Source organism: Nuphar pumila, chromosome 2 (genome assembly GCF_984573655.1).
Source record: "Nuphar pumila chromosome 2, dmNupPumi1.hap1.1, whole genome shotgun sequence".
Taxonomy (NCBI): domain Eukaryota; kingdom Viridiplantae; phylum Streptophyta; class Magnoliopsida; order Nymphaeales; family Nymphaeaceae; genus Nuphar; species Nuphar pumila.
The window spans coordinates 20,842,559-20,870,076 of record NC_143250.1 but is presented as its reverse complement, the minus strand read 5'-3'; the positions used below and the strand labels follow the sequence as shown (position 1 = coordinate 20,870,076).

General features: G+C 39.3%; 1 protein-coding gene across 2 annotated transcripts in view; it reads left to right on the top strand.

Moving 5' to 3' along the window:
- The window catches only part of LOC149844985 (deoxyhypusine hydroxylase-B-like), a 41,157-nt gene extending 27,236 nt beyond the window's left edge, over positions 1-13,921 (top strand). Inside the window, exons 5-7 of one of the 2 annotated variants that reach the window (XM_089997409.1) lie at positions 11,641-11,767; positions 13,418-13,474; positions 13,547-13,921. In XM_089997409.1, coding sequence (XP_089853535.1) covers positions 11,641-11,767; positions 13,418-13,452 — 162 coding nt within the window. In that variant the 3' untranslated portion in view covers positions 13,453-13,474; positions 13,547-13,921. Of the gene's footprint in view, positions 1-11,640; positions 11,768-13,355; positions 13,475-13,546 lie in introns of both variants that reach the window. The other variant, XM_089997407.1, reaches the window with a different exon arrangement.
- Positions 13,922-27,518: the final 13,597 nt, after the last annotated feature.

Below are 27,518 nucleotides of genomic sequence, written 5' to 3'. Positions count from 1 at the left end.
AAATTGACTTATCTTGCTCACGGCTAAAGATATGTCAGGTCTGGTCACAGTCACATATAATAGCTTGCCCACCAAGAAGCGATAACGACTACCGTCCACATACTCGGATTTTTCATCAAACAGACGAGACTTGGGATCCATAGGAATCTTTGCAGGTTTGGCACCTAGCATCCCTGTCTCCTTCAGCAGGTCCAAGACATATTTCCGCTGTAACAGAACGAGTCTGTCTTTACTCCTTTCAACCTCTATGCCTAAGAAATATCTGAGTGGTCACAGATCCTTAGTCACAAAGTGTTTCTAAAGATGGGATTTTGTGTCAGAAATGTCTTTTTCACTGCTTCCTGTGACTATAATATCATCAACATATACTATCATGACCACAATCCCTGTGCAGGTCTTTTTAATAAAAAGAGAGTGATCTGAGGCAGAGCATACAAACCCAAATGCTGACATGACCTCAATCAGCTTGGAGAACCACGCACGGGGACTCTGTTTGAGACCATAGATTGCCTTATTCAACTTGCACACCTTTTGACACTCCCCCGAAACGTCAAACCCCAGAGGTTGCTGCATGTAAACGGTCTCCTCCAAGTCTCCATACAGAAATGCATTTTTCACATCAAGCTGACAAAGAGACCAATCATGGTGCACTGCGACTGACAAAACAAGACGAATAGTCCCAAGACGAGCAACAAGAGAGAATGTTTCAAAGAAGTCCACCCCATAAGTTTGAGTTTAGCATTTCGCAACCAGGCGAGCTTTAAACCTTTCAATCGATCCATCTGATTTATACTTAATAGTATAGACCCATTTACAACCAACAATATCAGCCTCAGGTGGAGGATCAACTAAGTCCCATGTTCTCTGAGAAAGCAGTGCATCCATTTCATCCTGCATGGCCTTCGCCCATTTGGGGTCCAGAAGAGCGTGATGATGATTGAGAGGAACTGAGGTAGCAGATAATGCTAATACAAAATTCTTCATATTTTCACCAAGTCTTGCCTCGAAAACAAACTGAGAAATAGGATGAAGTGTACATTGCCTTTTTCCTTTTCGAAGAGCAATAGGTAAATCACCATCAACAAGAGAATCGTCAGTAGGGTCAGGAACACTCACCTGGCACATGCATAGAGTTGGGTGGAGCTCGATGTGTGTACACCACAAGAGGATTTTGTAACGAGACAGAGTGAGACTGGGAACAAGAGGCTCAAGACTAACAGACTCTAATGGAAAAGGAGGAACAGGAAGAGGGAATGAATCACCTTGACTAGCATGTATTCTCGGAGAAGTACTAGAAAAATATGGGATAGACTCAAAAAAGGAAACATCCGCACTGACACTCTCTCTGGGATATGGGATCATAACAACGATATCCTTTTTGGTGCTTGGGATACCCAACAAAAACACATTTTATAGATTGGGGTGACAATTTATCTCGATTGGGACTAAGTTTATGCACAAAGCACACACAACCAAACACCTTTGGTGAGATAGGGAAAAGAGGAGCTTCAGGTCTGAGAATTTGAATGGGAATACGATCCCCCACAAAGGTTGAAGGCGTACGGTTTATTAGGTATCCCGCAATTATAATCGCATCTCCTCAGTAAGGCGCAGACATATTAGACTGAATAATAAGGCAACAAGCAACATTTAGAATGTGTCTATGCCTGCGCTCCACTACTCCATTTTGTTGCGAGGTTGGATCCCAAGATTTTTGTAAAATTGTAATAATTCAGAGGATTTGCATTCAAGAGCATTGTCAGTGCGAACCATTGTTGCCAGTTGAGGAAGCGGGAGCGGGAAGCGAGGCACTTTCAAAATTTTAGGAAGCGGGAAGTGTGCGACCACTTAGGAGCGAGTCAGGAATCGTCTCGAAAGCGACCTAGAAAGCGAACCAGAAGCGAACTAGGAAGCGAGGGGGAAGCAAAAAATAAAAAAATTGAAAAAATGGGGAAGCGTGGGGGAAACGCGGGGGAAGCGTGATGGGAAGCACGCTTCCCATTTAAAAGTGGCGCTTCCTCGCACGCTTCAGAAGCACGACATTTTGCGCTTCCCATTTTACCTAGGCGCTTCCGGTAACTCTGGTGCGAACAACTTTGACACAAGAATTGAACTTAGTTTTTATTTCAATAATCAAGGATTTAAGAATAATGGGGGCTTCAACCCTGTCTTTTAACAAGAATACCCAAGATAATCTGGAAAAATCATCTACAATGACTAAATAATAACGACACTTAGAACGACTAGGAATTCTACTTGGACCCCAAACATCAACATGAAGAAGATCAAACAAATTTTGACTTGAAGGACTCTGACTGGACGGAAATAAACTCCTATGATGCTTCCCAAGCTGACATGCTTCACACAACAGAGTAGTGGACGACGAGATGTGAAGAATAACTCTACGCAATTTAAGCAACGGAAGATGACCAAGACGATGATGCCAAAGCAACGGACTAGAAGATGACTCAACTACGGAATGAACAGTGCCAACTGGTTGGTGTAGATAATAGACTCCACCTTCCTCATAGCCTCCACCAATCATCTTCCTTGTCAGCAAGTTCTGAAAAGTGCAACAGGCAGGATCAAATATTACTCGACAATTCAATTCCTTTGCAACATGACTAACAAATAACAAATTTTGAGGGAATGAAGGGGCATGGAGAAAATTTGATAACTGAAGAGTAGGGGAGATGGAGATATTTCCCTGGCCAACAATGGGAGAGGAACTCCCATCGGCAAGAACAACCTTTTTATGATTAGCAACACTATTCAACTTTGAAAAATCACATTCATTTTCACACAAATGGCTAGATGCCCCGGAATCAATAATCCGCCTACTACCTTGGCAAGATAATTCATCACCTGTAGAGCATGCAATATCAGCCACGGGGGAACTAGATGGAATATGTGCCAACAAATCATCATACTCAACACGAGTGAGTGTAACCGAATCATTAGGAGGAACAGTGAGGGACTTGGGTTTGGCCACTTGTGTTGTAGGAACAACTTTAGCTGAAGATGCGGGAGGTCGACCATTCTTGTCGAAACATCTATCTTCTAAATGTCCAAATCTTCTGCAGTAGGTACACTGGAGCTTGCCTCGTCCTTCCGGGCCTCGACCACGTCCACGTCCACGGCCTGGAGAATTAGGAAGAAAACCTCGACCTCGGTCATAGAAAACAGATAGAGCAGAGGTTTGTGATTCGATTGAGATGAAGGGACATGGCAAGCCTGCTCAGTCAATTATATGCCTCAGCAAGAGTGGGAACATCTGAGCCTGTCAACATCTGAACTTTGGCAACTGAGAATTCAATTGACAAGCCAATCAAGAATCGTGCGACAATGGTATGCTCCTGGTGTAGTTTTTGTTTGTCACAACATAATGGTCTATGAGCATTTAGTCTCTCAAAAGCTACTTTCACGGAGGCATAATACTGGGCTAGAGTTTGTTCTCCTTGCTGCAATTTATAGATCTGCTGTTCTACTTGAAGAATACGACTAACATTAGTTTCTTGAGAATAAGTATCTTGCAAATTATCCCACATTTGTTTTGCAGAGGTGTAATAAATAAGCCCGTCGGCTATGTGAGGTTGCGCACTATTCATAATCCAAGACATAACAATATCATTGTCCTCTTTCCATGTAGCATACTTTCCAGTTTTGTCCGTAGGCTCATTTTCCAACAAAATATGTTTTCTACGATGCCCTGAAACAGACATCATGAACGTACGCGACCATCTAGCATAGTTAGTCTCATCCAACTTTACATATGATTCATATGAAAATGGATTTGCAAAGGCTTTATAATCAAACACAGTTTCAGTCTTCATGTCTGACCTCTGCATTTCAGCCATGAAACGTTTACACCAACTAAAAGTTGTTGCTACGCACCATTGACACGGTCAGGGTCTCCCTGCTGCTGCATGCACATACCTGCTCCATCGACTACAACTTCAGCCGTATTGAGTACTGGCTGCATCACCATCAATCGACCTCTTTTTTTTTCAAACCTTGACAGTGGTCATGAGGCTGTTGTGAAACCCAGATCTGTCTTCCACACGGCGGTCCAGTCACGACAGAAGTAGCAGCGACCCCAGCGATAGCAGCGGCGGCAACGACTTTCACACAGTTGTGTCACCTGCGCACGGAGGCGACCCCAACGATACTGCAGAGGCGTCTTCAGGCAGCGATGTCTCACGGTGGCGGCTGAGCAACGTCGTTCGCATCACCTACGCACGGAGGCGACCCCAGCGATACTACAGAGGCGTCTTCAGGCAGCGACGTCTCACGGCGGCGGCTGAGCAGCGTCGTCGTCGGCGATGTTAGTCACCCAGGTTGGGTGGCTCTGATACCATGTTGAAGTCGGCTAGGGTGATTGCCTGAAAACAGAAAAAGAAAAAGAAAGAGAGAGAGAGAGAGAGAGAGAGAGAGAGAGAGAGAGAGAGAGAGAGAAGAATCGTATATTGCTAATTAAGTCTAATCTCACTTAAATAGAGAGATTAGACTAAAACACCTTATTTACAATAATGCCCCTGACCTCTTGAGTAGTTACTAAACTACCCATATGCAACAGTGACTGCTTTTCAACACATATCATATATAGATTTATCGTTCTTGATACTTGTATTCAATTCTTGGCATCCCTGAATACGTGGCATCCCTGAATACGTCTGCAAATTTCTGCATGTGCATTCCATGTATTTCTGCATTTTTTATCAGATTTACAGCATGTATCAGCATATATTTGCGCATATACATGTTGCTTGTATCATAAACAGATTCGCAGCAGCATATATTCGTGCATATACATGTTGCCTGCGTCATAAATAGGTTCGCAGCAGCATATACTTACGTATATATATGTTGTTCAGCATATATGTGTGTGTGTGTGTGTGTTGTCTGCGTTCTAGACAGGTATGCAACAGCATATATGCACTTATATATGTGTTGTTCACGTTCTGAAAGTGTTCGTAGCAGCATATATATATTGTCCGTGTTCTGGACAGGTACGCAACAACATATATTTTACTTATATATGTGTTGTCACGTTCTGGACAGGTTCATAGCAGCATATATATACATATATATATATATATATATGTGTGTGTGTGTTGTCCGCATTCTGGGCAGGTACACCACAGCATATATACACTTATATATGTGTTATCCGCGTTTTGGACAGATTCGCAGCAGCATATATGTACATATATATGTGTTGTCCACGTTATGGACAGATTCGCAGCAGCATATACATAGGTATATATGATGTCATATGTTGTCTGGACTAACTGCTTGCACATGCTGTCTGAGTTGTGTTATCTACGTTATGCTGGTTATGATGTTTACGGTGTGTTATATGCATTATGTTGCCTGCGTTATTCTGTCCACGTTCTTGAGCTGATTCGCTGCCTAGTATATATATATATATATATATATATATATATATATATATATATATATATATATATATATATATATATATATATATATGTGGATTGCTACACGACATAAAATATGTATATAAATGTTGTTTGTATTTAGAACGATTCCACAACAATATATGTGTTTATATGTAAGTATGTTGGCTGCATTTGAACATGAAATTTTGGTTATTATGTGTGTTTCATGTTCACTAAAAAATCTTGCAATACTAATTTATTGTGATAATGTCTGATCCACTGATGGGCTGTGAGCATGTGTTGCTTACGAAATATTAAATTGTAAATTTTGCATTGCAAAAATGATTTTGTTGGAAATTAGTTCTCTTGAATTAATTACACTGTTATATTTGATGAGACAAGGTCCCGAATTTATTGTATGTAGATTTGCATAATTGTTCTTATGTAAAAAAACTTTTAATTAATTAAGATGGTAAAAGAGACCAAACAGTGTAATAATTTTCTTTCCTTGTGTCTCTCTGAAATGGTGGCAACTTTGGATGGCGGTCGTGGGGGACCGTGAGGATATTAAACACCGTGTGTATTTGTTGTCTTCAAGAATCCGATGTGTGGTTCGTGTTCTCGGTTAGGGTTGTAAGGAACTTTCAACAACTTTGCCTGAGGGTGTTGTTGTTGATGCAGCTGTAATTATTGGTATACCAAGAAAGTGTTGTCATTGGATGTTGATTTTCATTGATGTCTCGACATTAGATGAAGATTCTTAATGTTACGATGGATGGTGAGGATTCTTGATATCAGTCGGGGAACAAGTGTAGAACCCAGTGATTAAAATACAAATTGTGTGTTAAGCTACGATTGATAACTGCCTTGAACCTTGAAAATTTTGCCCATTTTGAATATTCATGGTTTGTAATAAAGTGAAAATTAAATTTATGTGCATTAAATAGGGACATGCATGTAAAAACAATTCTGATAATTTAAGTTAAAAAATTATTCATGCATGTTGCATTGATTCATGCATCCCTAAATGTTTAATATTAATTTCATGCATCCCTAAATGTTTAATTTATCATAAAATTGTTGATTACTTGCTTGAACTGCATAGACAGTAAGTTTGTTCTGATGATATGTTACTTGTGATTCCTTTTAAACTTATGCTTGATTTACTTTATGCTATTTTTATGCTATTTTCTTACTGTTGGGATTTTAGAGGGTCTTATAAAAGAACTTCGGCTCTTGCCCGTTTTCTAAAAATATTTTTCAAGAGGCTCCATGATGATGGGACTGGCTGGCTGGAAAACTCGAGGGTTATGGATCTGGTGACTCGGGTTCTTACGAATATGGATGTTTTGTCTTTTTGGTTTGGGAACAGTGTGAAACTTCATTGAGACTATTCAGTTAAGTTTAATTCAATTTCAGTTCATGGTTTAAACTTATTCTATGTTTGAAATGGTTGATGGGTTGTGAATATTAAATCTTTAATATGCCCTTAATCCTTGAGAGGTGTTCCGCAATTGTTAAAAAAAAAATTGCATTTTTCAAGGGTCAGCTTGGGGTCATTACATTTTCCTTATTTCAAAACCCAGTCAATTTATATCATTTGCTTCTAACACCTATGTTGATCTGCATGTAGATGGAAAACGACATGATTATCTAGCATTCATCAATTCCAAATAATCCAGATAATAGAATTGGTTGTCTGTGCTGCAGTCACATTCAAAGATTGCTATTTGTGAGGGTGTCATTGTAAACTAAGCTCTCCCTCCTTGGTTGGTTAACCAGCTGTGAAAAGAAATTTGCTCTATGGGAGAAAATAATTAATATATTTTGGAGTGTTGAATTCTACAGGTGTCTTTGGAGAATAAGTCTGGCCGCAGTTTACATCTACTAAAGAGGCACTCTATTACAAGCTTTGTGTGTGTGTGTGTGTGTGTGTGTGTGTGTGTGTGTGTGTGTGTGTGTGTGTGTGTGTGTGTTATAGCCACCAGTCACCACTATCATTCTCATGATAATATCAACCAGGGTTTCTCTTGGGAGAATTTAAAAGGCAAGAAAACAAATAATATATTTTGACGTGTTTGTTGATTTCTATAGGTGCCTTTGGAGAATAAGTCCGCAGCAGTTTACATCCAGTAAAGAGCTACTTACAAGCTTTGTATGTGTTTTATAGCCACCAGTCACCACTATCATTTTCATGATAATATCAACCAGGGTTTCTCTTGGGAGAATTTAAAAGGGAAAATGTTTTTCTCTAGAAGATCTCAATGTCTTTTAATAAATTATAATAATAATTAAAAATAAAATAATTATATCTTTGAGAAAATATTGTGATATTAACCATGGTTTTAAAACCCAGTGACTCGTCACTCGGCTCGTCCTTGAGTGACTAGTGACTCGGCCGGGTCAACTCGGTGACTCGGTCGAGTCATGTTAACTTTATATTTTATATAAAATATATAAATATATGTATATACTATCTATATTTTATAGTATTTTACCAATATATTATATATAATATGCATTAAATGTGTAATTTTATAAATACATGTATAGCCATATTTTTATACATAATATACATAATATTTATATTATATTTCATATAATATATGTAATTATATATAAAATATATTATATATGTGCATGACTCGCCCATGATGACTCAGCCGAATCATGGGCTGACTCGGCCATGTCATGGGTGAGTCATGTTTTGTAAAAATCGAGTTCAGCGAGTTTTTTGACCCAGTGATTGGGCGATCCGGGCTGAGTCAACCGAGTCACTGGGTACGACACCCTAAATGGAGTGTCCGTGTTACATAGGTGATTATATTTTTATTCTCTAGTAATTTAGTATTTTGTTTCTACCTTTTGTGATACATTGATATGGATGTTTGACTTGTTGGATTATCACATCTCTAAGTTTTCTAGTGTCTTTTCGTTAATGTTCGTGATTTAAATTATGGCTACTAACTCTTGTCTCAATGATTATTGAAAAAGTTTTTGGAATATTTATAAATAGTTTTTCTCATGATTGATTGTGATTTAAGTGATTATTGTACTTTTTATCTTGTGTTTTTGGCTAGCTTGACCATCCTCTCTCCATATGTATATACATCTAATTTTATAACTTTGTTTTTGTATATATATATAGATAGATATAGATATAGATATATAGTGTTATAATCCCTTTGTTGTGGTTGTTGCTCTATGTTTTCCTTCATATAAGAACTAAGAAAAGTTGTGGATGGAACCAAAGCTTTGTGGAGTTTTGAAGATTATCATGCTTAGAATTCTAATGATGATTGAAGGAGCCTTGAAGCTTGAGATCTTTTCTTGAAGATCATTTATGGAGGCAATTGAAGACCTATTTTTATCTTGTTTTTGCAAACTTTCGGAGGTGATCCACTTCAAGTTTAGGGGGGAGTGTTAAGATACATGTAACATTCCCCTATGTTATTTGTCTTGCTATACCAAAGTACACAAGTGCACTTTGGGTATTTTCCTCTTTTTTGTGTGTATTCTTATATATTTTTAATTTAATTGTATTCAAGGTATACTTTAGGTATACCTTTTCTTAAGGTTTTTAGGATAAATATACTCATGTATACTTGTATAATCCCGACATTGGATTGTAGGATTTTGGTTTTTAGGATTTTGTTTTATTTTATTTTATTTTTATTCTTATTTTTTGTATTATTGGTAGTTACTCCAACTAGCCGTTGGACTAGTTGTTGGGATCTTCTAACTGTTAGGATAATCTAATGGCTAGTCGGCTAGACTATCCCAACGACTATTCTTTTGGTGGGTTATTTATATGAGGCATATGCGTCATTATGTGCTTTTGAGGGAGGATGGATGTTTGTAGAGAGTCTGTGTGCATGAGTTTTGTAGTGAGGTGTTCTTGTATATTTTTTGTACATTTTTCATTAATAAAATATCTATTTTTCATGTCTTGTTTCTTCATGGCTATGCATGGTTTATTGTATCTAGTCAAATGCATTTTGACTTCATTGATGTTATCATTTTTTAGTGCTTGTGCCTTGGGTTTCATGCCATTTCATGACAACCACATGGCATAGCCAGTATAACAGGAAAACTAAAAAATTTATTCTAAAGAATAGACATTTATATCCTATGATGCAATGCAGTTAGAATATACTAAAACCTGTCACATGTGCATCCCGTAACAACACAACATGACACTCGGACATGATACAACACTTCACCAACATAGTCAAACCAGTTTCAGACACAGTCAACATTGTGTCATTAAGTTTATCTGTTTGCTTTTATGATCTTATTTGCTTATTTCATATTCAAGTGAGTTATTTTTCTTTTAAAATTTGTCATCAATTACATTTAGTGTCAATTTCAACTTAGTTTCATTATTCAATGTTCCTAAATGTAGTGATTTAAAATTGTTGTTTTATATGCACACACATACATACATCTATATGTGTGTATGGCCGTGTCATAGTCTTCTAATTTTTGAAAATTATTATATCGTATTAAGCGTATCCGTGTCGTGTTCCTCTCTCACATCCATATCCACGTGACATAGGCTAAAACCTCTTCAATTGACTCAAAATGAAATAATGGATTGATTTGACTGGGATCACTGAACTAAGTTTTCTTCCACTATATTTTGCCATCTATTTCTGCATCTAGGTATTGAAGTTTGGTCATATTTTGGTTCTTATTACACGCATGTTTTATGTGCTTTTTATTTCCTATTGCAAAGCCATGTACTTTTTCGATACGTCCAGGTCGTTGTCATATATGTGTGCATATTTAGGTTGGTTGTTTCTCCAGACCATATTTGTTTTTAAGGATCAAGATTCAAATGGAATTTGTATCCATCCATATCTAACTTGCATTTTTATATTATCACACATATGCACATGCACACACACACATGTTTACACACGTCCACAAGATATAAATGGGTCACACATGGATGATGATCAATCCAGTTAATTATGGGACATGGTTACCAAAGTTTCTAGACATCCTTGGAAGCTCACTTCCCTGGACCATTTCAGAAGCTAGAAATTAAACATGAGAACTATTAATGTAAAATGCTCACAAGAATTAAGTAATTTCTATTCCTTTAAGAAGGAAACTGGCATTGACTTTTTTAATTGAATCAAAGAATGTATTATAAATGATAAGTTACTTTTAACTTTTTGCATAAAGGATATGTTTTTTAGTCAAAATCAATTCCATTTTAAGATATCATTTAAAAGTTTAAGTCTTCAAGATTTCTTTCTCATTATAAGGTATACACTATTATGTACTCTTTTTCATATAACCCAGATATTTAATTTGCTAAACTTTATTTCTTATTATTTGTTATTACAACATTAATGAGTCATGATTTTTTCATTTTAATACATCCATACAGATTGTTGTCTTTTTCTATAGTAGTATGTATACAAGAAATTAATCGTATATGTCTACTAAGAAAGTTTACTTAGGATTATATCAGTATGTTTTAAAGTAAAAAATGTTTAGTTTGTTAACCATTAATGTAATAGTGCTATATATAGTATGAAAATTGTCCCTTTTTACTTCTAATTTAAAAATTCTTCTTAGTTCACATCTTAAACATTTCATAGCCATTTCTTACTTCCTATTGCACATGGGCCTAAAAAGCACTTGATTCTTGCTTCCGCTTCTTGTATCGCTTCTTGATTCAACTTCCTTGGTGACTTTGTTATAGAACTGAGTATATGTTAACCTGGATGTACCTGACGTGTAGCCAAATTGTTTCTATATGCATTCATCTTGTATGGATGTTTTCAGCCCCTTGCACATTTCCCTCCTTGGAATGTACATATTTTATTGCTTTTTGTTCCAGTTTTGGCTAATCCTTCTAGACATGAATTAATCCATTCATTGTACCTTCAGTGAGGTTACTATAGTGTCAGCTTTTGCATGCATATTGCCTACTTGCGGTATAGGTTATTTTGTTCCTGTTACAGAGCATTGCCATGGTTGTTTTGTGAGCTTGGAAAAGTATGTTCTCTGCACTAATAGAAGCACTTTTTTAAATACCTTGAAACTTCTGTCCTTTTTGCATGATATATGCCATAATGCTATGTTGATCATTTCTACCATGAAGTCATAGAATTAGATGTTTGAATCATGTCAGCCTTGTTTAAAATTCTTTCTTTTTGTGTTACTCACTTGAAATAAGTCTGTGTGCTCTACCACTCATGGGGCTTAAATTACTTGCCAGGTTGCATATGTTCTGGGGCAACTGCAGGATAAATCAGCTTCTGTCGCACTATCGGAGGTACTTAAAAACAATGATGAGCATCCAATGGTCAGGCATGAAGCTGCTGAAGCCCTTGGCTCTATTGCAGGTATTGTTTGACAAACTAACATTTTTAATATTTGGTCCCTTGGGTTGTGGAAGATGGGATAGACTACTTTGACCATTCTATACATCGAGGAAACTTATGCTATCTGAAGATGAAAGAGACTAGAAGTATGAGATGCACAAGTCAGGGGAAGCACAATTTTACCTCATTTTGGTATAAAACCATGCTAGTTTGGAACTCTAAATTTCAAGTTCCCAATGCTCGATGACCCTTCCAGTTGTGTTCAGCAGTGTGACTCACCTTCTAGAACTTACGAAATTTTAGAAGTTATATTCAATATATGCTTTACCTACAGAACTGTATTAATTGCTTTTCCTTCCGCAAGTACTGCTCTAAAAAGATATTCAACAAAGTCATGCTTATGCACCAAGTCTCCAATTGTTGCTTGAGCATTCCTCTTTGGAGGTACAGAGCAGAGGACAAAGCAGACAATGACATTGGGTGGTTTTAGTCATCTGAGTTTGGTTAGCATAATCAAGATCCCAAGGGTTTCCAGATAATTCTATATGCATGCCCTTAGACATTTTTATGGGTTGGGTGCTTCTCATATGGTATGGTAGTCACTATTAGGAAGGGGTACATAAGAGTTCTAATCTGTGTGACAAATATTGCGGAGATTTTTTAAAGTTCGGCAATATTTTGTCAGTTGATTTAAATAGTAAAAATATTCTGATATTTTGAAATTGTTGCCCCTGAACCCTAAACATAATCCAACTCTCTCTCTCTACCATCCATTGTTTGGCTGAATCAAGGAGTCAGCCACATTCTTCTTCCTACCGGTTTTCCCCTGGACAAATTGGTTTTCCCTTTTTGCCTAAGGGAACCAATGTGGGTGTTGCTTGGACTTGCCAGCGGTCGGCTAAGTCACCATCTCGATTTGTAGAATGTCTTTAATGTCACCATCCTGTTTGGAGTGTGCTCCCTTATTTGGTTTCTCCAAAAGCATCCTTGATGAAGGGCAAAAAAGTTATTCACAAAGAGTTAACTGTTTCCATCAAGGCCTGATATGGGAGTTAACCTGAAGGGCATTTTGGGAGGATTATGGGAAAGACAAGGGGTGTCTTTGTCTATTGCCAATGAGGCAGGGGTGTATATGAAAAAACCTTTTTTTTTAAGATATGATGATCTTATTGCGATATTTATGTTTTTATTGGCTATATATCTTAGGGATAAAATCTTTGTTATGTATTTTATGTATTTATTATTTTGTGTTCCTATTACGTATATTATCCTATTTTTAGTTTATTTATTTTAGGTAATTTTTCACCAAGAAAATGTAAGAAATATAAAAGTTTTGCATTTCTCACAAAACATTAGCTGTTTTTTTCTTGTTTAAAACTTTTATAACTCATCATGAATTGCTCCTGGAATAATTAGCCGCACAATTTCTTTTTCATAGTGAGTTTTCTCAACATATAAATACTGCGTGTCATTTCAGCTTCATGGCTTACCCCTTGTTCCTACATCTTTGATGACTTTGGTGAAGTTCCACTGCTCAATAGGATATCCCATAGTTTGAACTGATATGCTTGTGGAAAAACTGTATTGTGTTGTCGTGATTGAATTGTAGATTGTGAAAGCATTGCACTTCTTGAGGAATTCACAAGGGATCCTGAACCCATTGTTTCTCAGAGCTGCGAGGTCGCACTCAGCATTCTCGAGTTTGAAAGATGCTGCAAGCCCTTTGAGGTAAACTAAGTGAATTCGGGATACTTCCTGGGTTTTGGAAAAAGGTTTTCTAATCAAGCAATCCTTTTTCAGTTCTTTTACATGCAGGCACCAGAAGTGAAATAGGGATCTGATGCCTCGGCCTATAAAGCAATGTCACAGTATGAATTTGATCTCAACACCAATATGAAGTCTGCTGTAATTTTCGCTGAAATTGCACAACTTGTGTTTGTATTCCACCCTTGGATGTTTTGAAGGGTTCAATTGAGAATTTTCTGCGACATCAGCCTACTACCTACTCCAGGTTCAAGTGGCGTGTGGGCTTTAGTTTCTGACGTTACCAGAAAGGTCTCCACTTTCACATACTTAGGGTTTTCATAGTTTCACACTTGAAATGTAATGTACAATAACTTAATCTGATGTAAGTGGAGTTATAATAATATATATCTGCTGAAGTTGGTAGCTTCATATTCGATGTGTGCTTGTAACGTTGATTTTGTGACTATACATTTTGGTCTTTCGGTGGACCCCGTTGGTTTTGCAAGACCTCTGCTGGGCCATTGTCATCTATGGCCCTTCACAATTAACATGGAAAATTACTTTGATCTCTTGTTTTGGAGAAATAAGTGGCTCGCGACAAATGGGAAGAAACATTCTGCATCTGATCTCAAAGTGTTTTTCTTTTTCTTTTTTTTGAAAGGCAAGCTGGGGTTAGGCAGATCCCCACCAGTTATTATTTAAGGTACCACTGGGTTTTGAACCTGCAACGTCCCACCACAAGGAGACGTGCACTGACAAGGTGTTCATATAACACACCAACTCTTGGACGAGGAGCTATTTTCTTGGTTCCCATTTGTATGCCCTTTGCATTTGGAGTAGCAAACACGAAACTGAGATGATTGATCGGTGGGAGACGGGATTTCACAGACACATTTGGACTCTCAAATATGATTGACCTGCATAATCAAATCTACATGAAGGCCTACAAGGGCTCTGCTTTCCTGGCTTGGGGCAACCGTGGTAAGACACCTTACATGAGATGACCAAGGTTCAAAGCTCACAGGGAGCATACTCTTGCCACAAGGTCAAAGCTGGGTGTACTCCTTGGTAGGTAATGAAATCCTTGAGGTTTTACCAACTGGAGGCCTGCCAAAAAAAATGGGGTTTACACACAGACCATCCTATATTTCTGTTATGAGAATGGTGTTCTGTGAACTACGTTTCTGGTTCCATTTGCTTTGACGTTGGATGTGGCCAAGTTTGTTTTCAGTGAGGATTCTCGTCCATTTCAACAATGATGGCTGCCTTTCTCCTGGGTTCAACCTTTTTTATGTAGCGGTCCAATACCTATAGGACTAAAAGGTTATTTTTTTTATGGCCTTAGTATGCCAAAGTCTGGTAGGGGCGACTTGTGAATGTCACCAAGTTGAAGAAGCATCACAAGTTTGAAATCCACAGGTGGCGTCCCTTGCCGCAAGGTCGAAGCTGGGTGTACTCCCCAGTGGGCAGGGGGATTTTAAGGGTTTTACCAACCGGAGGGCAGCCACAGTAGGTGATTATTGAGAAGAGGGGTGGGTTGGAGGGCTGTTCCCTTGGATTATCCAAAAAAAAAAGTTGGTACCGATGGTGCATAAATGTATCTCACCGTTAACAATTAGTCAAGAGTTCTTAGAGCCCGTTGTAAGGCTTGTTGAAACGCTTATTGTTGGACCTGATCAATCACATTCAAACTGAATGACTTGGTTTTTTGAAATCTTCTAACTACAAATTCTGAAAAGTGGATTCAACCATTCAGTTGAACCAGTTCAATGACAATCCAACCAACTTTGAACTGGAAGTTTTTTCCTGTAAAGTGGTTCGAATATCTTATCTGAACGATCTCAATTTTTGTGTCATGGTTCGTCCTCAATGGTTAGGCCTTTCTTGAGTTGAATAGGCAATTTAAGTCCGAAAACATAGTAACTTCATCAGTCTGTATCTACCATTTAAGTATAATCTGTTGGGTTGCCTAGCCTTGCTGTCATCACTCTCCTAAGGGTGCAACTTGGTAATTCAACAGTAAAAAAAAACATGGCCGAGTGAGTTGTACACCAATGACCTTCATCTGGCAACGCTGGCCATTGCTCTTCAAGGGGAGCAAGGGAAAGTATGCAATGAAGACAGCCATTATTGGACTCAAATAATCATCCTTAGCATGGCTTGAGAGGTTCAGTGCTGTTTTGTTAGAGATTGATTTAAACAGGCGGAATACGGATCATTTGGTCTTTGTCAAGGAGCCAAAGGAAAGTACTATCTTATTGGTTACATGAAGCAAAGAGCAAGTTCATGAACTGCCAATCTCCAACACCTCCAGTATCATGTTGAACTTCATGATCTTGTATCACTTCTACCATAATAAATGGAATGCAAACATAAATTGCACCCCGAATAATTATTGATCAATTATTATTGCCACATATCAAATTGCACAATACTGAATAAATTATAGGTTCTCTGTTCAAAATTGAAGTTTTCAAACATGGGTGTGTTCGTAATATCAGTGAAAATGTGCAGCTAGCACAGGTGGGCCAGGTAAGAAAGCCAGCTGGTCATTTCTGACATGCTGGTATTTTGGCCCCGACTTTCTGTTCATATTGATAAATAATTATTAATGCATTAATTGGCTTGGCTGAACGTGTAGCATGTTGGTCTATGTCGTTTCTTGGTTGAGGTTAGGCCTTGTCCACAATATGGACAATAGAGACCAAGTTTGGTAACTTGATGTTGAAGAATTGCTTTTATTTTGTTTGTTTTTATTAGTCAAGGAGGCAGTAATCAATCAATGGTGTGGGGTTCTGATGTGAGATCAGACTAGGTTTGGACTTGAGCATTTCACACTCCAGATGATAAAAAAAATTGAAGCAACATTTATTTACTGTTGTTTCTTGTTGCCTTCTTGGATGGGATCTGCTTAGCAGCCTGCATTGGTGTAGGACAAGAACTGGCACATGCTACAGCTTATGTTTGGCACCTAACCTCCTTTTTTTAGTGGGGGCTTGACCTACATTTTCCAACCTTGTGCTGCTATTAATTGTACTCTTCAATCCAATGCGTGAGGACTTCTTGTACAGTATTGTCACAGTACCAGGCTAAGCAGCTTCCTACATGGACTTGGGCCTAGTTGGATAGAGGGATGTTAAACAAGCCCAACTAACTGAACAGAGGGTGTCAATCTCGGTTTGTTCTTACCGAAATTGAGCTGACTCGTTTATAAAGAAAATGCATTTTCTCAAAGCTGAAAATAATAGAATTTGGACTCTAAACCTACTGAGCAAGCTCTAACTGATTTGCAAAATAAATGCATTGCTTCTGTTCCGGACCAGCGGGGGCCTTCGCTTCTAAGCTCGTGACAGCTTCAATGCAATAAGTTATAGGATTGGAACTTTAAACTTGTTGCTTGTTAGCCAAACATTTCAGCTAGGGCTGGTAAACGAGCTGAACAAATCGAACAAGGGTTGTTGGGGCTCAGCTCGTTTACAACAAGCCACTGCTCAGCTCGGCTCATTTGGCTTGTGCAAGCCGAGCTCGAGCTTGTATGAACCCAAGCCAGATGAGAGGAGTCATGAGTTGGCTCATTAAATTAAGAACCATTTTTTTATAGGGCCCATAGTGAAAATGGAAACCCTAACCTCTTGGTTGGCTACATATCCATCTAAACCAATTGAGCTTCCATATGCTTTTCAACATGCATCACACATAAATCCTATATAAGTTCATCTAAACGAGCCGAGCTGAGGCGAACACCCATTGTTCATGCTTGGCTCGGTTACACTGTACGAGCAGCTCATGGCTCGTCTTGCCAACCAACTCGACGATCACGATAACAAGCTTCAGGCGAGCCAAACCGAGCAGGGCCATGAGCTGCTTGGTTCGTTTACCAGCTCTAATTTCAACCATCTACACTATGATATAAAGTATATGTAAAATATATTTATTACTATATAGTTAACCAGACTATACAAGCAAAGACAAGCTAAATACTTGTTGTTCCTGTTTGGCTTGCCAAACTTATTTCACGAGTCCAAATGAGCATGAGCGTAGCAATGAGCGGCTCATATTGTTTCGCAGACCTAGCTGGAAGTTCCCCAACTGAATCCTGACTAGGGGATTAATCCCCCTTCTTCTTTTTCATTGAAATGTAAAGACTAATCCATTTCTTATGTGATAGCCGGATCGGCAGATCTGATCCGGAATTCAACCTCCCAGGGGCTATTTCCTACTTTGCTCAAAAAAAAAAAAGATGTCCAATCCCAACTCATTTTTGTGTTTGTGGGATTCCCCTAGATTCAATCAATTAGTTGAATCTTGTAGGGTCCACAATACACAGTTAAAACCGATTCAATCAATAAATGAAGTATTGACATCCTTATATGCCAAAATGTACTGAGTGTACCAGGCTAGCTACTGTACGGCCATACATGCCTTAATTGGTTTGCTACCAAGTCTTGATTACAGAGAAAATGGCTTTGCCTATTTACAGGAGGAATGATCACGTAGGGTCCAATACTTTATTGGTGATACACACCAAAACCACATGGTGCCAGAAAATATTCAGACTTTGCCAGGCAAAATGGGGGCAAGTTTCAAAGGCTTAGATCCCAACCATAGGTGGTATTAGCAGTGCTATTTTTTCTTATAAGGAGTCATGTTTCTGAACTAAGGCAAAATCTACATAAGGCATGACCTATATACTTAATAGTTTTCATATACCAGCTCTTTTGAGATATACTTGAAGATTTCACTCGTAGTACCATATGCACAGCTCTTGCTGGGTTCTAAGCTCGATGGGTCTAGAATGGCACCAGAGATTGACAATGCAGAAAAAAAAACTTTCTATATGCTCAAGAATTGTCTAGGTATCTTGGGTGTTAGAATTTGTCAGTACTGAGGATTCTTGTGAGCCCAAGATTCATTTGTTTGAATAAAGCATAGAATAGTGTGGATAGGGATGTCAACCGATTGGATTTTATCCGATATCCAACCTAAAACAATTCCATTTAGCAGGATTTGATAAGCCAAAACCATGTCCAATTATAATCAGATGTGGGTATGGTTTTGATTTCTTGCTACCGAGTCCATCGGATATCTGGATTTGATGGATATCCAAATCAGATTACATCAAGGGATGTAACGGGTTGGACTCAGGTTGGATCTAGGCATTACCAAGTCCGACCTAATCGGATTTGCATGGATTCAGAGTCGGAGTCGGATGGAATCAGATAAAACTGAATCCGAAACCCATGATTCCAAGTAAGAATCTTCTAATCAAATGAAAACAAAGCCTTGCACTTTCATTTTCAGCTAAATTAAAGAGATCTAACCGAGAAACCCGATTAATAGTGGCAAAGTTAGACTATGAAGAAAGACACAAACCACTTTCCTAAGACTTTCTTCTTGGATCCCGTGAGGTGCCCACTTGAGACAGATCCAGATCTGGATCCTTAGAGAAGATCAGGTCCATTTCAGCCCAAAAGGGTTATGTCCAGATCCAGGTCGATCTGACCAACCAATTGTTTGCAAACATGGTTCTTCTTATTTCTCCTAATGCATTCAATATTTCCAAGGTAGCACAGTGGCCAGGCCAGCTTGGTTATTTGCCTGCCTTGCTGGCGCCAGGCTGTACTTTGTAAACTAGGCATCGGTGTAGCACGAGCACCAACTCATCCCCTTTAATTGTTTATGCTTCTATCCAAGTTCGTTTTTAGTGAGTTTTTTTTTTTTTAAAGGCAAGCTAGGGTTAGTAGGGATGGCAGTGGACCGGGGAAAGTGGGGCCCCACCTCGCCCCATTTGGACCGGGGATGAAGGGTATGAAACGGGGATGTAGGCGGGGACAAAGGTTAAAATCCATCCCCATTCGGGGATGGATGTACCCTTTTCCCCGCCCCGCCCCGTCCCCGCCTCATTCCCATCCCTGCCACTTTTCTCCGCCTCATCCCTGCCCCGCCCCGCCTCATCCCCGTTTGAACCGGGATGAAGGCGGGGGTGAAGGTTAAAATCCATCCTCGTCGGGGATGGAGGTTCTAATCTTGAGGCAGGGCGGGGGTGGAGACCTTGTCCCCCACCCCGCCCCGCCCCAATCCATCCCCGTTCGGGGATGGAGGCGGCGATGGACGTACCCTTTTTCCCGCCCCGCCCCACCCCGCCCCAATTCATCCCCGTTCGAGGATGGAGGCGGGGATGGACGTACCCTTTTCTCCACCCTGCCCCACCCGTCCTGCCACTTTTCCCCGCCTCATCCCCGTTTGAACCGGGGATGAAGGCGGGGGTGGAGGTTAAAATCCATCCTCGCCGGGGATGGAGGTTCTAATCTTGAGGCAGGGCGGGGGTGGAGACCTTGTCCCCCACCCCACTCCACCCCACTGCCATCCCTAAGGGTTAGGCCGACCCCTACCAAATGTCTCTTAAGCCCCATGTATCAGAGGGATTCGAACCTGGGCCTTCTTCTTGGCAAAGAACCTCGCTTACCACATGGGATACCACCTCGGTGGTTGGGTTTTAGTGAGTTAGCTGGAACTATTAAAGAAAATTTATCGTTTTTTTTTTCTCTTTAAAGGCCAAGAAAATGATGGTTTACCTTACAACCAGGAGTCATTTTCTAGTTTTAGACAAAAGGGTGTATTTGCAACTAATTATAGAAAAAAATAAAAGCAAAGTGGGCTCCCTGTATTTGGTAGGAGCTGTCAATGCACGTCTCCCTTGTAGTGGGACGTTGCAGGTTCAAACCCCAGTGGTAGGCTGAATAATAACTGGTGGGGGTCTGCCTAACCCCAGCTTGCCTTTGGAAGAAAAGAAAAAATAAAGGATGGTGCGCTCATTTGGAAAATATGATGTGTTCTGCGGCAGTAATTATATTAATCATATACCAACGGGGTCTCTGCTTGTATGGTAGGAGCAGCTAGTGCAGGTCACCTTGTGTTGGAGCGTGTCAGGTTCAAAACCCAATGGTATAGTTGTTTAACTGGTAGGGGTCTGCCTAACCCCAGCTTGCCTTAAAAAAAAACAAAAAAAATTATATTAATCTTATGCTTCAATGGGCTTTCAGGAGGATATAATGATGATGATAATAATGAGATGGTAGTGGTAGTAGGAGACATCAGCAATAATGATAATAATGGTGATAACGATGGCCACAATATTGATCAACAGAGTGACTTAGTTTAGAAAAGAAAAATGTTAACCACAAGGCCCAAGGTCGTCAAAGGAGAGGAGAAAGGAAAAATTGAGAGGGAAACCTAGTGATGTGAATGGTTCAGATTCAGGCCTGGTATCTGACCAAATCAGAATCGGAACTGGGTTCAGTATTGATTGTTCCAAGTGAATCCAAAACCAACACAGATCTCAATCTGAAGACATGTAAATATTACATCCAAATCCTGGAATTAAATTTTAAAACTCAAAATATCACATTTTTACATAAAAAAGCATGATCCTTAGCAAACAAACAATGTTGATTGCACCTATTATTTCTAGCCCATTAGTTCTTTACCTTTATTAATAGCAAATAAATTTTCATATATAAAGAGAGAGAGTTATGTGCTCATTTTGCTGGTTCTGCCCTGTTAGGCTCCTTCAAAAATCATCATTTTTTGAATTTTTTTTCCTCACATCTAACACCATAAATGTGATCTATAGGTTTTGTTTAGTGGAAACCAGCTTTTGGATCACTGGAATTTGACTTGTATACAAGTATTTATGGTGATCCAAAATCAATGGCTATGAAGGCATCAATTTTTTTAGGATCATAAAAATACATTTTTTTCATAGAGTTGATTCTCACTAATACATCTAATGGTTCAGATCTATCATAAAACACTTCAAACTATGGGGCATAGAAACTGGACCCTAGCTTGTTCGGTTCTCATATACATGTATGAGTGTGTGGTAGCTATACAACCCTTAGGTGCACAGCTACCTGCACAACCATATTGCTGTCCATCACAGGCGTGATAGATGCAAAATGAACTTTTTCGTGTTTTTAGTGGTGGTTCCGCTAAAGGTCACTCGGATCTTTAGTCTGAAATCTGTCACTGAAGGCCCCAGTCAAACTTGGGTTTTTAGTGACAGGTTTCTGACCGTCGCTAAAGGTTCGGCTGGACCACTGCCAAAGCTTAAAAATGTAAAAAAAAAACTCATTTTTTGCGTTTTTTTCTGCATTTTTTTTCACCTGCCATGCATCAAGACCACGATGAACGGCCAGTGGAGTCCCGCTGGTAGCTGCACAGCTACCACTTTCTATATACATATATAGAACGAAGGGAGAAACTAATTTTATTAAGTACCAAAGCACAAGTACATAGAGTTATTCAAGATGATGAGCAATTATCTATAAGAGCAGAAAATAAGTATTCCAAGCAGTGTTGTTAAAAACGCGCCTCAAGGCGCAAAAAGCGCGCCTCGCCTCGAGGCGAGGCCCTTTTCGCCTTGAGGCGCACTTAAAAAGCGCAACAGCCTCAAGGCGTATGCCTTGAGGCGAGGCGCGCATTAAGAAATCGGATGGCCCGGACCCGAGATCGACCCGGATTCGGGCCCGTATTCTCGAAAGATCGAGAACCTGTCTTTAAAAAAGACAGACGCTTCGGGGCAAGGGAAAGCCCTCGCCCCTTCTCTCTCCACTTTGTCCCCTCTCGTCCCCCGCCACTGCTCGCCGCAGGCCACCACTCGCCGCTGGCCACCACTCTTCCACCTTCTTCTTTCCTTTGCTGAGAAGCCATCGGCAACCCGCCGGCCACCACTCTTCCACCTTCTTCTTTCCTCTGCTAAGAAGCCATCGGCGACCCGCCGGCCACCACTCGCCGCCGGCCACCACTCGCCATCGGCCAACGACTCACCGCCACCGCCGTCCATTCCGGCGACCTCTGCGCATTCCGGTGACAGGTAAGATCTGTGTGTTTTTCCCCAGCTTCTTCTTTTGTCATTTGTTCTTTGTGAAACCGTGTAACCTACGTTTATGGGGAACCCGGCTCCACTCATCCCTATATCATCCTCTGTGGTCATAACTCCCTCTGGGATCTCATTGGTACTAAGTTATTTTGATCAATCTGGCCCTATCTATGGGTTCAGCACGATTGATTTAATAGAAATCAATCTTTTGATAGTGTTCTTTAACAAAAAAAAACATGATTTTCAATTTATTTTGACAGTGTTCTTTAACAAAAAAACCATGTTTTTATTAATGGTTATTGAATTTTGAATCAACAAAAAAGTCTTGCACATAAGTCGGATTATGTCTATTCAAATGCCGTTCTTCACTAAATGGATGATGTAGATCACATACACAGGGTCCAATTTGATGAAAACAACTTGCATCAGTGAGGTCCTAATGACAGGAATGGCGATATGGATGACTGGAACCTAAATGTGGTTATGGGTGCCATGCAAAACACTATGCTTGCTTCACTAAATGAAGGAAAAGAGGGATTGAAAGTGTGTTGTTATAGCCTAGCCACGAGCAGGTTGATGCCATGAAGGCCCTCAGAATGATGAAACCACGAGCAGGCCGATGCCCTTTTTGGATGTTAAAGAAAAAAAGAATCTGTGTATGTTTTTGTCTGTGAATTAGTATAAGTTTGAATTCTCTCTTCATGATATGAATTTTCAGTTTGTAGCTAAAAATTTGAGATTTTTTATTTCGTGTTGGTTGGCGCTTCATCAATAAAGCATTTCTTATTTATTTATAATTTTAGATCATTTTTATAGTTTTTTTTAAGTTTAAAAAAAAAATTTTTTTGAGGCTTACGCTTTGCGCCTCGAGGCTTACGCTTTGCGCCTCGAGGCTTACGCCTCGCCTCGGATTTTGGTGGAGCGCCTCGCTACGCCTCAACGCTTTTAACAACACTGATTCCAAGCAAAGAAGATGGGCTTAAGCCAGTAAAGATTCTCTCCTCCTTACAGAATGCAGCGACCATATGAAAAACATCGGCCATGATTTGCCAATGGATGTATATGGACTGCCCTTGGAAGATCTGGTGATTCCTTTCCTTCACACCAACCACCAACAACTCTAAACGAAATACCACTGTTTGCTGCCACGAATTTGAAGCCATATACTTTTTTTGGCAAATTTCAATGTATATAAATTATTTTCTTAAGAAAAATAGATATAACATAAATTTTAAAAGGTTACAAAAGTTTTTTTTTTTTTATTTTATGGTACAAAGTGAAAGCAATTTTATAAAATAAGTATATTTAAAAAATGTCACTGATATTTTAATTATTTCAATATCAGTTGAGTGTTGTATAACTGGTGGGGTCTGTGCCTAACCTCAGCTTGCCTATCAAAAAGAACTCAGTGTGTGTGTGTGCACGCGCCCAGTGCAAGCCTCAATTATGTTTGCTTATGTTTTAGGAGAAAAGCTAGGTTGCAATGACACGCCATTTACATGTCATGGATGTCGCTAGCGAATCGGACACGACGTGGACACTACTTTAATGCTTTTAATATTTTAATACAGTTAAATAATATTTCAGTAAAAAATACATTTTTACATATTAAAAAAATAGTTTTCATTGATTAAAAAACCCGTGCCACCGTATCTTATTTAAAAAAAAAAAAAATCGATTTCCCATGTCGAGCCCGAGTCACTGTCGGGTTGTACCTGCTTGTAACGCAAGAGAAAAGACAGATCCAAACTGAACTCTGTCCCATCAAACAGGTCAGAGCTTTAGTCAAGATGCTTTTGGAATGCAATTGGTTGGCATTGGCGTGATGTTTCTTGAGTTGATAATCTGGCCCCAAGGGCCTGGACAAAAGGTACAATCCAGAGCTGATGACCAATGTTGTCTGTCTTGACATCGGACCGGAATCAATTTTCAAATCGATTCAGAGAATCAGCAGATTCGATTCTGAAGTGAATGGAGCTGAATCGATCATTTCTACCTTTTTAAATTAAAAAAAAAATCATTCAAATTTAAGAATAGATTATTAAATTATTAAAACATTTTAAAAAATATTCAAATATTAAGAATCAGTCGAGGGTGAAATCAGCCCGTACTGAATCGATTTTGGGCCGATACTACACGAATAAGTCTGAATCAAAAACTAAACCAACACCCTCATGGAAGTTGGTTGTATACCTTCACGAAGATAGAGATGGCAGTGGACAGTGGACAGGGATGGGGCCGGGGGACAAGGTCTCCACTCCCGCTCTATTTCAAAATTCTGCCCTCCATTCCCCCCTCCATTCTTGCATGGGTTTTGATTTTAACTTCTATTCATGCTCTATTCTTCGTTTCATGTCCTCTCTCCCATCCAAACGGGCCGAAGCAGGATGGGGCTCCGTTTTTCCAGTCCTTCCGCTGTTAGAGGAAGAAGAGGAGAAAAATAGGAGCTCGCGCTACTCATTAAAAAGAAGCGAAGATTTGATAAAGGGTTTATGTTAGGGTTATATATATATAATAGTTAGCATTATGGAGACAGACATTGGAAGCAAGAGGTTTTAAGTTGAGTAAGAGTAAGACAGAATACATGGAATGTCAGTTTAGTAAGCAACGAAGTAGTGATGGGAGTGTAGTGAAGCTTGGTGAGCAAGAAATACCTGTGGATGATTGTTTCAAATATTTGGGATCTATCATTCAAAAGTATGGAGAAATTGATGGAGATGTAAATCATAGGATAAAGGTTGGGTGGATGAAATGGAAAAGTGCAACTGGAGTGTTGTGCGATCGTAGAATGCCATTGCGGTTGAAGGAAAAGTTTTATAGGACGACTATTAGGCCCGCTCTACTATATGGTACGGAATGTTGGGCTGCCAAGAGACATCATATTCAAAAAATGAGTGTAGCTGAGATGCGTATGCTGAGATGGATGTGTGGAAATACAATAAAAGATAAGATTCGGAACGAGGAGATATGTAAGAAGGTAGGTGTTGCACCCATTGAAAATAAGATGAGAGAGAATCGTTTACGATGGTTTGGACATATTCGGCGAAGGCCTAATGATGCTCCAGTTAGAAGGATGGAGAAATGGGAAAATATATTAGTTAAAAGAGGTCGGGGTAGGCCTAGGAAGACATGGATGGAGGTGATAGGAAAGGATATGAATGCTTTGAACCTCACCGAGGACATGGCATTGGTTAGAAATGATTGGAGGAGAAGGATTCATGTGGAAGACCCAAAATGATTTTCTTTTTTGGTTCATATCGCCGACCCCAATTGTTTTGGGATGAAGGCGTAGTTGTTGTTGTATATAACAGTATAATAGTAAATTTCTTAACTGAAATAGAGAACAGGAACAAGAGTAAGTTCATCCCCGCCTCCATCCCCACACGGGTTTTGAATTTAATCTTCATCCCCGATCCATTCTCCGTTTCATGTTTTCCATCTCCGGTCCAAACGGGGGGGGGGGGGGGGGGGGGGGTTGGCAGGGCCCTGGTCCGCTGCCATCCCTACATGCAGAACAGGATCCCCTAAACCCAGCCCCTTTGCCACATGAGCTAGTTTCATGTTTTGTCTTTGTCAGGCGCAGCCCTGAAAATTAACCACCCTACATACTTCTATTGGACTGGTCCGATAATAGACCAATACCAAAAATGATTAAATGTCTAAACTTGGTGAACTAAGATTGTGGCTGTGTGGTAATAAGTCAAAAAATTAAATGAACTGATTCATGCTCCCATTGAAAATCTCAAGCGTGTTGAAATTTGTTGTAACAACAGAAAAGTAACTTCATCGCCCAACGCGCTGCACACGCAGGAAGAATCTGCCATTTTAAATAATCGCAATGGAGACAAGAATCTTACTTTTCTGTAGAAAAATACTAAGTAGATGGTAAACCTGCTCCCACTAAGCAACAATGCTGCATGCACAAAGCTACTAACGTTATGAGTCTTTAACGCAGCTAAAACTTAATGATAACAGTGAACTAATGATCCAACGTGAAGCCTCCACAGCTGCATCAGTTTAAAGCTTCTGTAGGACTTCGCGCACAGGGAAGAAAGCTTCCTTCTAGCAACAATGGCAAAACCTCTTACTAATCGACTGTTTCTTTGAACTTAGTGAGTTCACTAATGAGACAGATCATAGTAAACCTACCATTCTCTGTTAAAAAACAAAGAATATTATAAGAGTAGTTATTGTGGATTAGCTAAAAAGTTAAGTGTGCTTTTATTAAATGATCCAAGCTTACATCAGTATTATTTTATATTTTCATATCCATGAATTAACTAATGGTCATGCATGTTCTTCATTTCAAATTCTTAACCAATGGAAAGTCATCTTGTGCATTGATCAGCAGAAAGAAAATAATAAAAATACAAAAGGACAAAAAGATAATGAAATGATGGTTGCATCGGGGACCTAAACCCTGGCCCTACTCTAGTTTGGAGGTAGGCACCAAATGGATTAACAGTGGTGCTATTCCTATAAAATCAGGGTCAGCTTCAGCATTTCCCAGTATTCACAAAAATGGCACCAGATTCTCTAATAATCAGAGAAAAATCTACTCTGTGGCAACAACAGAATTATGTTTTGGTTGTTTGTCTTTTTCCATCAGTGCATATCTATGATGCTCAACAGGAGAAAATGGATGTTTCCCAAGAATGCAGCCTAAGAGGAATAACTAAACTCAAATCAACATGCCAATGTTTTTCTATTCAAAATTGGCTGTTGTATTTTTTTCATCAACTTGGGATGTCAATTACCATAATTGCTATCATGACCAATCCTTGTTTCAATCACATCTGAAGTATTAGTTTCACTTTATGATTCAATACTTCTAGCCATCTTGCAGAACCACATGGATCTTATATATATATATTTGCTTCAGTGGTTTGCTGGTACAAATGCCTATTTTTTTCATTTTTTTTGTTGTTTTTCATGAAACTAACCTTACAGCATGTTTTTCTTAGCAGGAATTGGCTCTTAGTCCGATTATGAACTGTAAGCAGGTTTTTATATGCCTTAAAAAATCAACGGCCTACAATGTGCGAACTTTCCAACTCAATTGAAAAGCCATTTCTCACTATTTTGGACGTGCTGAATCCATCTGTGTGGTCCAACAAGAACAAAACAACCTGCACCATAGAGATC